General features: G+C 40.4%; 2 protein-coding genes across 4 annotated transcripts in view; one reads left to right on the forward strand and one right to left on the reverse strand.

The window, feature by feature from the left end:
- Window positions 1-5,935, forward strand: part of LOC137043051 (granule associated Rac and RHOG effector protein 1-like) — a 51,563-nt gene extending 45,628 nt beyond the window's left edge. For 2 of the 3 annotated variants that reach the window (XM_067419109.1, XM_067419108.1), the window contains exons 11-14: window positions 568-733; window positions 828-968; window positions 1,057-1,135; window positions 4,001-5,935. In XM_067419109.1, coding sequence (XP_067275210.1) covers window positions 568-733; window positions 828-968; window positions 1,057-1,135; window positions 4,001-4,330 — 716 coding nt within the window. In that variant the 3' untranslated portion in view covers window positions 4,331-5,935. The remainder of the gene's footprint in view (window positions 1-567; window positions 734-827; window positions 969-1,056; window positions 1,136-4,000) is intronic. The other variant, XM_067419110.1, reaches the window with a different exon arrangement.
- A 1,788-nt stretch (window positions 5,936-7,723) lies between these two features.
- Window positions 7,724-10,614, reverse strand: ss18l2 (ss18, like 2). The gene is made up of 3 exons (XM_067419111.1): window positions 10,346-10,614; window positions 8,219-8,295; window positions 7,724-8,136 (listed from the first exon to the last, which is right to left on the reverse strand). Exons 1-3 carry the CDS (start codon window positions 10,412-10,414, stop codon window positions 8,025-8,027), a joined length of 258 nt encoding a protein of 85 aa, XP_067275212.1. The 5' UTR covers window positions 10,415-10,614; the 3' UTR covers window positions 7,724-8,024.
- Window positions 10,615-12,729: the final 2,115 nt, after the last annotated feature.

Consider the following 12,729-nt stretch of genomic DNA (forward strand, 5'->3'; position numbering starts at 1 on the left):
ACAATTTTCACATTTCTAGATTTAACTTTGGCCCCCCAAAAAACAAATATTTATTTTGTATGCATGTATTTGTATATAGGTAGTATATTTTATTTATTATTTACTGATTTACACACATTCAGTCACATTTTCATAATGTTATTGCATATTTTTATCTGCCATTTTTTAAAGCGATAGATAGATAGATAGATAGATAGATAGATAGATAGATAGATAGATAGATAGATAGATAGATAGATAGATAGATAGATAGATAGATAACAGTTAATTAGTCTAAAATTGCACTGTCAAATTGATGCTTATTGTCAATGTGTTGAATTTAGAATTTATTTATGAATGCAATTGGCATATATTAATTTAATTATTGTTGTGTTCTCATTATTACATAGTAAATTATGCCATGGTTTTTATACTGTGTATGTTGTTGTTACTGTGGTGCAGCAGGTCTCTTTAATGCATGAGAGTGTCTGTGAGAGAGTGTGTGTGTGTTGGACTCTATTATGGGTTTCTGCTGTGCTGGAAAGTTTAAACAAAGAGCAGGACTAACAGCATGCATCTCTCTGTCAGTGGGCTCGGATCCAGAGTTTGCGCGTTATGTTGCCGGGGTCAATCAGGCCATGCAGCAGAAGCGTCAGGCACAACATGTTCGCCGGCCCAGCAACCCCCGCAGTAACTGGCCCCACCCTGACGAGCAGCACAGGGGCTGGTCACACCCAGAATACTACAGTGAGGGGTGAGTGGCGCTCTGACCAATCACATTTCTACACGGGATGTGTAAATATTTACATTAATAGTTTCAGATGTTAATATAGAGGTTTGTATTTGAGCAGGGAGGTGGTCAACAGTGGCTGGTCAGCCAATCAGGGGGATTCAGCCAGCTCGAGTGACGAGACTTCCTCGGCCAATGGAGACAGTCTGTTCTCCATGTTCTCTGGGCCAGACCTGGTGGCGGCTGTTAAACAACGACGGTAACAAACATTTGATTTGCTCCCTATAAACTTTTATCGGAAATGATTCATTTAAGATAAGTGTGTTGATGTTGAATGTGTTTTTTAGGAAACACAGCTGTGGTGAACAGGAAGTGTGCACTCTGCCCTCTCCTCCACTGCACCACACCAGTGACGACAGTAACCAGGTAGAAATTAAATACCCACATGTTTATTCCATGACATTATGAGATGGAATTCAGACAGTGTCAGTATGATTTCCTTTGGAGCGAATGAAGTCTGGTTTTACATTAGTGTTAGCCACTACTCCAGTCCAGTGTCACGATAACACGGAGGCGATCATGCGGTCTTGACTCTTGACCAACTCGATCACAAATTAAAGGACCTTTCAAAGACTTTCCTGGTTCAATATCCTCAAATTCAAGGACATAATGTGGGGACATTTCAAGTGAGAGCAAGGCAACATTGCGTTAGTTTTCTGCAAAAAAGCCTTTTTTTGGCCATATGACAGAGATCTGATATTCTATTTGTCGTACAGACACGACAGCTCAGAGCGGATCATGTGATCGAGTCGGTCCAGAGTCACGACAGCACAGAGTGGATCATGTGATCGAGTCGGCCTAGAGACACGACAGCTCAGAGCGGATCGTGTGATCGAGTCGGCCTAGAGACACGACAGCTCAGAGCGGATCATGTGATCGAGTCGGCCTAGAGACACGACAGCACAGAGTGGATCATGTGATCGAGTCGGCCTAGAGACACGACAGCTCAGAGCGGATCATGTGATCGAGTCGGCCTAGAGACACGACAGCTCAGAGCGGATCATGTGATCGAGTCGGCCTAGAGACACGACAGCACAGAGCGGATCATGTGATCGAGTCGGTCCAGAGTCACGACAGCACAGAGTGGATCATGTGATCGAGTCGGCCTAGAGACACGACAGCTCAGAGCGGATCGTGTGATCGAGTCGGCCTAGAGACACGACAGCTCAGAGCGGATCATGTGATCGAGTCGGCCTAGAGACACGACAGCACAGAGTGGATCATGTGATCGAGTCGGCCTAGAGACACGACAGCTCAGAGCGGATCATGTGATCGAGTCGGCCTAGAGACACGACAGCTCAGAGCGGATCATGTGATCGAGTCGGCCTAGAGACACGACAGCTCAGAGCGGATCATGTGATCGAGTCGGCCTAGAGACACGACAGCTCAGAGCGGATCATGTGATCGAGTCGGCCTAGAGACACGACAGCACAGAGTGGATCATGTGATCGAGTCGGCCTAGAGACACGACAGCTCAGAGCGGATCATGTGATCGAGTCGGTCCAGAGACACGACAGCTCAGAGCGGATCATGTGATCGAGTCGGTCCAGAGTCACGACAGCACAGAGTGGATCATGTGATCGAGTCGGCCTAGAGACACGACAGCTCAGAGCGGATCGTGTGATCGAGTCGGCCTAGAGACACGACAGCTCAGAGCGGATCATGTGATCGAGTCGGCCTAGAGACACGACAGCACAGAGTGGATCATGTGATCGAGTCGGCCTAGAGACACGACAGCTCAGAGCGGATCATGTGATCGAGTCGGCCTAGAGACACGACAGCTCAGAGCGGATCATGTGATCGAGTCGGCCTAGAGACACGACAGCACAGAGCGGATCATGTGATCGAGTCGGTCCAGAGTCACGACAGCACAGAGTGGATCATGTGATCGAGTCGGCCTAGAGACACGACAGCTCAGAGCGGATCGTGTGATCGAGTCGGCCTAGAGACACGACAGCTCAGAGCGGATCATGTGATCGAGTCGGCCTAGAGACACGACAGCACAGAGTGGATCATGTGATCGAGTCGGCCTAGAGACACGACAGCTCAGAGCGGATCATGTGATCGAGTCGGCCTAGAGACACGACAGCTCAGAGCGGATCATGTGATCGAGTCGGCCTAGAGACACGACAGCTCAGAGCGGATCATGTGATCGAGTCGGCCTAGAGACACGACAGCTCAGAGCGGATCATGTGATCGAGTCGGCCTAGAGACACGACAGCACAGAGTGGATCATGTGATCGAGTCGGCCTAGAGACACGACAGCTCAGAGCGGATCATGTGATCGAGTCGGTCCAGAGACACGACAGCTCAGAGCGGATCATGTGATGTGTCTCTAGGCCGACTCGATCACATGATCCACTCTGAGCTGTCGTGACTCTGGACCGACTCGATCACATGATCCGCTCTAAGCTGTCTTGACTCTGGACCGACTCGATCACATGATCCGCTCTGAGCTGTCGTGACTCTGGACCGACTCGATCACATGATCCACTCTGAGCTGTCTTGACTCTGGACAGACTCGATCACATGATCCGCTCTGTGCTGTCGTGACTCTGGACCGACTCGATCACATGATCAACTCTGTGCTGTCGTGTCTCTAGGCCGACTCGATCACATGATCCGCTCTGTGCTGTTGTGACTCTGGACCGACTCGATCACATGATCCGCTCTGTGCTGTCGTGACTCTGGACCGACTCGATCACATGATCCGCTCTGAGCTGTTGTGTCTATACAACAAATAGAATATCAGATCTCTGTCATATGGCCAAAAAAAGGCTTTTTTGCATAGTTATGTTTGACCCATGAAAACTAATGCGATGTTGCCTTGCTCTCACTTGAAATGTCCTCACATTACGTCCTAAAATTTGAGGGTATTGGACCAGGAAAGTCTTTGAAATGTCCTTTAATTTGAGGTTAACCAATGTGTGGGAACCCTGTATAAAATCATGTCTACTTTTACAAATGCAAAGAATGAAATGCGTCTTGATCTGACACATTGGGCAAAAGAGTTTGTTGTAAGAACGTGTTGAATATTTATATAACATCGTGTAGAAATTACATTTCTGAGAAACCTTGAAACTTTTAGTTTTTAGAAACTTTAAAATGCAGATGGAAACTTTTTAAACATTCGAAACTGTTTTCACCATCTCGCACATGAATATTTGTCATGGGCTCTTCTGCACACTGCTCTTGTTTTGCTCAATATGTGTCATGTCTGTTGTGTTTCAGGACAGTAAGACTAAAACATGGCCTCCTAAAGCCCCCTGGCAGCACTCCTCTTCGCACACCAACACCATGCCCAATCCCAGCTCTTCCCTCTACCAGATGACCATCCCCTCCAGCCAATGGGGCGACTCCATGCAAATGCTGCAGTCTCCGGTGTGGTCGACGGCCAATGACTGCCCTCCATCCGGCTTCCCATTCACACAACAACAACAGCAGCAGCAGCAGCAACAGCAGCAGCAACAGCAGGTTTCCCAGCACAAGATCCTGAGCAAAGGCTTCAAAACCTTCCCGCTCAAACCTGAGCATCGACCCTCATACCTACACCAGTACTGAGCTGGACCCGTGCTGGACGGGAGAGGTCGCCCTTCCCTCCGTGCAGGATGCATCGGAAGGATGCAATTTTATAATCATGGTAGAAACCTAGCTGGGATTGTTCATCTTGTGGTGAAGTGTGCCGTAAAAACCCAACCTGGACTAGACTCCAACCTTGTGAACTAGAAGTGTTTTTATAGGGAAATTTGCATTTAACATAGTGGTTAATAACATTTTTTTGTACACAGATGCGTGTCCCCAAACAGAAACGTAACTGCCTTCCATGCTGTCCGAACGATGCATGATTCATGTTAACAAACAGCAGCTAGTCGGACCATTTCACTGGCAGCCGCATCCGCACGACTGAAGACGGAGCGCGTTTCGGTCTCGCGGCGGCTGCGGCGTTCGGCTTCGAGTTTACACGCCGACTTTTTCCATATGCATGGCCACCGTGCTCACTCGCAGCCGCATTACGAAGATCCGGGGGTCCCGGTTCGCTAACCGGACGTCCCACATAACGATACTGTGTTTAAATAGCTGTAACTGCCAAATGTCATGTGGGACGACCCAGACTGCAGCTCTCAGCTACTGTTCCATAGCTTGTAAATGACTCGGAAAAAACACAAAAAAAGAACTATAAATAATTTACTTTTTATGAAGAGGCTTTGAGCAGGCTCGGCAGAAATATAATAATCATAGCAGAGGTGTAATTTGAAAGAAATACACTACTTTTTCAACGTCTGACAAGTTAAAAATAGAAAAAAAAGAAAAAAAGGATGTTAGCAGTAAGTAACTTTGTGCCATGTTGTTTTGAATAGCACTTGCAGATATTTTCTCTAACCAAAGTATTGTTTAGAGGGGGGAAATGGTGCTCGAAATGAAAAAACTAAACAAAAAGAAATGCCGTATGGGAGCCGTAGTAGTAGTTATATCTAGAAAAAAATCCTTTTATGAAAAACACAAACCCTTCTGTGTGGTCAAACCCCTTCATGCGCGTTTGTTTTCCCATTGGCTTTCTTCAGAACGACACTAACACTTCCCATAAATATAACATTTTATTCCTTTCAAATACAATATATTTCTTGTACAACAAATATTGACAGTATTAATCTTATTTTTGTATTTTCTTACACATTATACCATTACTCTATAAGTTAGCATAATATAGGCTTAATAATAATAATAAGTAAAACGTTGTTTTTCCCAAGATGTGAAGCACATTTTTTTTTTCCCTTTCCTACAGAGTTTAACTGTACCTTCTTTCTACAGAGGTTACCAAATACGCCATTATAAACACTAATAAATGGTTCTGGTCGGATTGGGGTGGATTTAGGTTTTTTTGGTTCTTTTTGAGCCCAGATTCCGTTGGTTTCTGTGGTTTCGGGCTGCATCTTAAAAGCCCAGAATGTTCATTTCGTGACGTTTGCCGATGCCAATGTTGCCTGTATTTATGATATGACCATGTTTTCTGAAAACTAACATACTTACCATGTTTACAGAGAATCGTTTGCTGTATATAAATATATCTTTTTATAGTTCTGTGCTTTGCACAATCAAAAATGTAGGTTCGTTGCTTCGTCCGTGTTTTTCTCCCAAACTGTTTCGGCTTTATTCTTTTCTTTTTTTTTTTAACAAAAAGATAAACATCTTCAATGACCTTGGACTGTAACGCTCAACATTTCTCAGCTGTGTCAAAATGGTTTACTAGTGGCTTCAAAAAAATTAAAAGGAGTTAAAAAAATAAAATAAAAAGAGAAAGATATGACGTTGCCCTGGCAGAAGGCGTGAGGGGCGACTGCTTGGCTTATGTTGCTTATTGTTCACTAGAGCTGGCAACTGATTATTTCCAAGTGTACCAGCAATGCAAAAAATAAATATATAACATAACATCTGCTTTCGTTTCATCTGACTCATTTTGCATACAACTTGAGCATTCACATTTTGTGTGTCTGTAATGTTTGTTAATCCAAATATTTCTCACTTGCTTTATTGCAGTTATAACAAAACCACTATGATCTACAAGTACTACTTTAATGACATGGATATTCAAAGGGAATCAGATTTGCATTCTGTGCAGAATGAATTTAAACACGGTAAAACGCTAAATGGCACTTTTACAGGGTTCGTACAAATATAGTAAAATGAAATTCCAGGACTTCTCAAGCACTACTTTTTTGGTTTTCAAGGACTATAATCAGAGCTCTTACTTATCAAACAATCTTTATTATAAAAATGTTAATAAATAAAATGGTACAAATAAATTGCAGCTCATGCATTGACTGTGGTAACTTTACCCACCATTGAAAAAATACCATGACAAAGATATCTTTATTTAACTCTCATCCTTCCCCTTTTTTTTTACTCTCAATAAAAATTGAGTTAATCTGAGTGGTGGTTCAAGACCCTAGGACTTTTGTTGCATTTGAATCACAAATGCACAGAAAACATTGTTGGGAGTTTTGTGGTTGGAATTAAAATAAATAAATAAACCAATTCTTCTCTCGCAGGTCAATTTGACCCCCATAGGAATGAATGAAATGCTCCAGTACTCATAGAAAAACCTAAAAATGCTCAAAAATCTAACTAAAAGTGTTAAAACGTTTGATTTTATAATGTGCATCTGAATGCATACTGAAGATAAACTAACTTTAGGACTCAGCGGAACATCTAATTTGATCCATACAGTCATGAAAATGTTATATTATTATTTATTCCACAAGAGGTTGCAAAGAGACCACTGTAAAATACTCTAAGCTGAATTAAAAGGGTTATGCATGAAATTGTGAGTTATTTTGAATTGAAGTTGAAAAAATGTGAAAAAAATGTTAAATTACTAATTTATTTGTAATATCTTAATAATTTAAAGGCAAATAACTTAAATGCATTGAAAATAGAAAAAAAAATCTAAATGAAATAAGATTTCTGGAGAAAGAAAAAATTAAGTATAATTTGAGGGCTTTGGATCATTTTGACCCACGAGGGATGGATCTTCCATGAATATCTGATTGACCTGAACAAATGAAAGCTGTCATACTTCATATATTGTCTCTCGTTCGCTCATAGCCATGCGAAATGGCTCTATATCAATATTTAAATTAAACACTAATTTTACATATAGTCTTTCAATAATTCAAGCACCTTTTCATAAATATGGCTGTTTTCCAGGACTTAAATTTCAAAGTCAAATTCAAGCACCTTGTACAAACCCTGCTTTTATTAATAACTTAAAGCATCATATTTTTAGTAAATTCACATGCAAAGGGTGGAAGAGTTCTACTGTGTGTGTGTGTGTGTGTATATATATATATATACACACCCATACAGTACAACTCTTCCACCATTTGCATATATGAAGAAGTTATTAATATAGCGTAAGTAGCTCAAGGTCGCATATATATATATATGTCCAAAGTGTTTACCGTTTCATATTTATTAATCAAAGTATAAATTTGATGAAATTATGTACATAAAAGCAATGTTCTCCAGAAGGGACGTCTGGAGTACTGTTCAGCCAATGTGATTCCATTTTCATAAGAATAAAAATATATATACATTAACCAAACAACAAGCAACAAATTTTCAGTTACATTTAGTGCCTAAATTTGGCGCATAAATTACTTGTATTTGAGTGTACACAAACAGCCGAGCTGTAGAGCAACACAATAACCACTTACATTTATTAATATATTAACTTGTTTACAGTATGAACAGACATCTATCTGACGGAGTGGTTTGCAGCAGTTTGAGTCTCCTCCGGCAGGATTTCTGTGCCGGCGTCAGCGATGGTTCCCAAATACACAATGTTCCGATGCAGGATCTGCTGATATCTGTGAAGGAGATGAAGCACATACTTCATTATTAAAGCACTAAAGCATATGACGAGAGAACAGACGCAGGAAACTCACGTACTGGACACACTCTGTGGCTCGGCCCTTCTGCAGATACTCTGTGATGCATCGCACCAGCTGATCGTTCTCATCCAGCAGCTGAAACACAGGCAGTGAGTTAGTGGCACTAGAAAGGTCATTTAGTTTCAAAGCGTCTTTCTGAATTTAGACATGTGTAGCTTTAAGTTTAACTATATGTATACATAACTGACTAAACTAGTTAGTGTTTAGCAAATTGATGATCAATATTAATATGTAAATGTGGAGTCTGTGTAAATAAGCCTGTTTAAAAGTTATTATAGTTGTGTAATGTGGTAAAACTTTCAGACAACTTAAGTTTTATCGATCTCTTTTAATAAAATATGATTTACATTTTTTTACTAAAAGATATACACCAATCAGGCATAACATTATTTCCTAATATTGTGTTGGCCCCCTTTTGCTGCCGAAACAGCCCTGACCCGTCGTGGTATTGACTCCACTAGACCCCTGAAGGTGTGCTGTGGTATCTGGCACCAAGATGTTAGCAGCAGGTCCTTTAAGTCCTGTAAGTTGCAAGGTGGGGCCTCCATGGATCGGACGTGTTTGTTCAGCACATCCCACAGATGCTCGATTGGATTGAGATCTGGGGAATTTGTAGGCCAAGTCAACGCCTCAAACTCGCTGTTGTGCTCCTCAAACCATTCCTGAAGCATTTGTGCTTTGTGTCAGGAGCATTATCCTGCTGGAAGAGCCACAGCCACCAGAATACCGTTTCCATGAAAGGCTGAACATGGTCTCAGCAATGCTTAGGTAGGTGGAGCGTGTCAAAGTAACATCCACATGGATGGAGGACCCAAGGTTTCCCAGCAGAACATTGCCCAAAGCATCACACTGCCTCCGCCGGCTCACCTTCTTCCCATAGTGCATCCTGGGGCCATGTGTTCCCCAGGTAAACTTCTGGAGCAGTTTGAGCTCCAGTAGCTCGTCTGTTTGATCGGACCTCACGGGCCAGCCTTCGCTCCCCACGTGCATCAATGAGCCTTGGCCGCCCATGACCCTGTGGCCGGTTCTCCACTGTTCCTTCTTCGGAGCACTTTTGATAGATACTGACCACTGCAGCAGACCGGGAACAGCCCACAAGAGCTGCAGTTTTGGAGATGCTCTGACCCAGTCGTCTAGCCGTCACAATTTGGCCCTTGTCAAACTCGCTCAAAACCTTACGCTTGCCCATTTTTTCCTGCTTTGAGCACAAAATGTTCACTTGCTGCCTAATATATCCTACCCACAAACAGGAGCTGTGATGAAGAGATCAGTGTTATTCACTTCACCTGTCAGTGGTGATAATGTAATGCTTGATCGTTGCATTTTTTTTGTGTGGATTTGTTACATTAGTTTATTATTGTGAATAAATGCAATATAAAATGTTCCATACTTTAAAATTTACAATAATAAACTTTCTTCTTTTCTGACTGAAGCTTCCTTTGCTTACTTGTTAGTATATTTTTTCGTCCCTTATGCATTTCAAATGCAGTTTTCTTTACAGTAGCAAGTCCTTATGTGGCATAACTAGTTAGTTTAACTGTTGTTTTTGAAGAATAACATTAATATTAGATATTTCAATACAAACACTGTTTAACATGAGTTTAATTGTGATTGTTTTGAACATTGAATTTTTACTTACTCAGTAAATAATGATTATATCAATTATATAATATGATTTATATGTCAAAAAGTGAATTCTTGTTTTTACTCTTTGAATTAATCATACAAATCGTTATTTTCCCGGTGTTAAATAGGCAGCATACACACTTATTTAACAACAGGTGCGACTCTCGAACTGACGGGTTCACACGCCGCATCAAACAGAGGTGGCGCGAATTCATCATTTAAATTAACGAACACGCGCTCGGAATCCAACGGCCAACCGACGAGAGCAGCTCCGGTGAACGACACCGACTGGATCTACAATCGTTATATGACATTTAGCTCATATCTACATATCCGTAAGTTACCGAAAACACACATACGAGACGCGGTTCCGTCACTTCCGTGAGTCCTGAGAAAAAGTAAGACCGCAGTCGTTTCTCTCGTAATTACCAGAACTCTCTCTCTGTGTGTGTGTGTGTGTACGTACGTAAACGGATTAAGCACTGAACCGTTTACTCACTCTTTGAATCGTCTCCTGGTTGATTAGCGCTTTTCCGCGCTGCCGTTTGGGAACAAAAACAACAGACATTTTCACGGGCTCGAAAACTCAAATCACCGACGCGCCTCACACGGATATATTCCGCTTAACGGGCTTCCGCAGATGAGAACCCGCTTCAAAAATCCAAAACATAGAGCCAAAAACCGCCGATTTTCATCATTTTATTCTGTGCTCAACCGTCTCCGTCAGAGCGACTCGTTTCTTCTGTGCTGTTCGGATCTTTGGTGACGCGTTTAACGACCGCCCCCTGCAGGCCATCGCGGAACTGACGCCTTCTCTCACAAATCAGTCAATAATATCTTGTATATTGTGTAGAGCTTTGGTTCTCAAAAGAAAATAATTTCAATATTTTGTTTATTAAATTAAGTTGAAATGGCCTAATTTAATAGAATAAAAATGTTACAAGTCCTAAATGTGTAAACTGACCCCTTGAAACAGGATATTTAAATATTACAAATATTGAAATTATATTAAAAAGTCTGCCGGAACTTAAATGCTAAAATGTCACTATATAGCTTAAAATATGTGACCATGGACCATAAAACCAGTCATAAGGGTAAAAATTTGTTTATGATATTTACAATTTTTTTGAAAATCTGCAATCTGAGGGTGCAAAAAAAAATCTAAATATTGATAAAATCTCCTTTAAAGTTGTCCAAATGAATTCTTTAGCAATGCATATTACCACTAATAAGGCATTTTTAATATAGTTTTTAGAGTAGGACATTTACTAAATATCTTCATGGACCATGATCTTAATATCCTAATGATTTTTGGCATAAAATAAAAATGGATCATTTTGACCCATGCAATGTATTGTTGGCTCGTTTTGTGCTCCAGGGTCACAAATGTGAACTAACATCATGTTTCTTAGCTTGACTACTCAGAAACAGGGTATTTCATTTAAATCTTTTTTTTTTAAATATTAAAATGATCTAACAATAAAATGCTATTAAACACTAAATGATCAATATCGTCTTCGTGCAGCGCTGACATCATCAAAAAGCAATCAACAATTGTATTGCGTATTAACAAACAAAGAACCACAAATGCTGCAAATGGTGATAAATGACACCATTTTAATAAAAATAAAATTAAAACAAAAACTGTAGGATTAGTGGCCAGTGTTGGTGATCTAATTAGTTTTCCACTGGAAAAGTAAAGGGATTATTTGTAATTGCATTAAATGCTATATAGATAATTCTATATAAATTTTTTTTGCATTAACATCAAAACTGAATGTTCAAAATGTTTTAGTGTTGTCAAACAATTAATCACATCCAAAATATAAGTTATAATGTGTGTGCTGTAGCCTATATAATTATATGTAAACATAAATACACACATATGTATATATTTAAGATTTTTTTAAATAAATGAATGTATATATAATCTCGATAAAGGTTATATACACCAATCAGGCATAACATATGTGTTGATGAAAGTTGATGTGTTAGAAACAGGAAAAATGAGCAAACGTAAGGATTTGAGCGAGTTTGACAAGGGCCAAATTGTGATGGCTAGAGGACTGGGTCAGAGCAACACAAATCCAGGAAAATAAAGAGCATAACATTATGACCACTGACAGGTGACGTGAATAACACTGATGATCTCTTCATCACGGCTCCTGTTAGTCGGTGGGATATATTAGGCAGCAAGTGAACATTTTGTTCTCAGAGTTGATGTGTTAGAAGCAGGAAAAATGGGCAAGCGTAAGGATTTGAGCGAGTTTGACAAGGGCCAAATTGTGACGGCTAGAGGACTGGGTCAGAGCATCTCCAAAACTGCAGCTCTTGTGGGCTGTTCCCGGTCTGCAGTGTGTGTGTCTCGCTTACCACCACAATATCAGGAAAATGGTCATAATGTTATGCCTGATTGGTGAATTTACATGATGCAACTATTTCTTAAATGTGTGTATTTAAATAATTGTTTGACAGCTCAATTTTTTTTTTTAATGCAACCTCCCTTTACACATTTTGGTCATTTCAAGCAGTTTATGCATCTGTAAATTGTTTATTTGATTGTTTTATTTTTGATATCAAAAGTGTAGTTTCATGTGGGATTTATGAAATAATCCAATACAGTGCAGTAATCTGACTATACTGTTTAAGATGTGATTAGAAGAAAGTAAGGTAACACTTCAGAATGGTCATAAGTTAACTACATTAGTTAATATTAACTAATAATGAACTGCACTTATTAATCTTTGCTTATGTTAATTTCAACATTTATTAATGCATTATTAAAATTTTGTTAACATTAGTTAATGCACTGTGAACTAACATGGAACAAACCATGAACATCTGTATTTTTATTAACTAAAATCAGCAAAGATGAACAAATAC

This window comes from Pseudorasbora parva, chromosome 16 (assembly GCF_024679245.1).
Source record: "Pseudorasbora parva isolate DD20220531a chromosome 16, ASM2467924v1, whole genome shotgun sequence".
Lineage (NCBI taxonomy): Eukaryota > Metazoa > Chordata > Actinopteri > Cypriniformes > Gobionidae > Pseudorasbora > Pseudorasbora parva.

What these genes read in the sequence shown, in the direction of transcription:
- ss18l2 (XM_067419111.1), bottom strand. Translation starts at nt 10,414, where the DNA reads ATGTCTGTTGTTTTTGTTCCCAAACGGCAGCGCGGAAAAGCGCTAATC. An exon ending in ACCAGGAGACGATTCAAAGA is followed by an intron (nt 8,296 to 10,345) that starts GTGAGTAAACGG and finishes CCTGTGTTTCAG; the next exon opens with CTGCTGGATGAGAACGATCA. An exon ending in CGAGCCACAGAGTGTGTCCA is followed by an intron (nt 8,137 to 8,218) that starts GTACGTGAGTTT and finishes TCTCCTTCACAG; the next exon opens with ATATCAGCAGATCCTGCATC.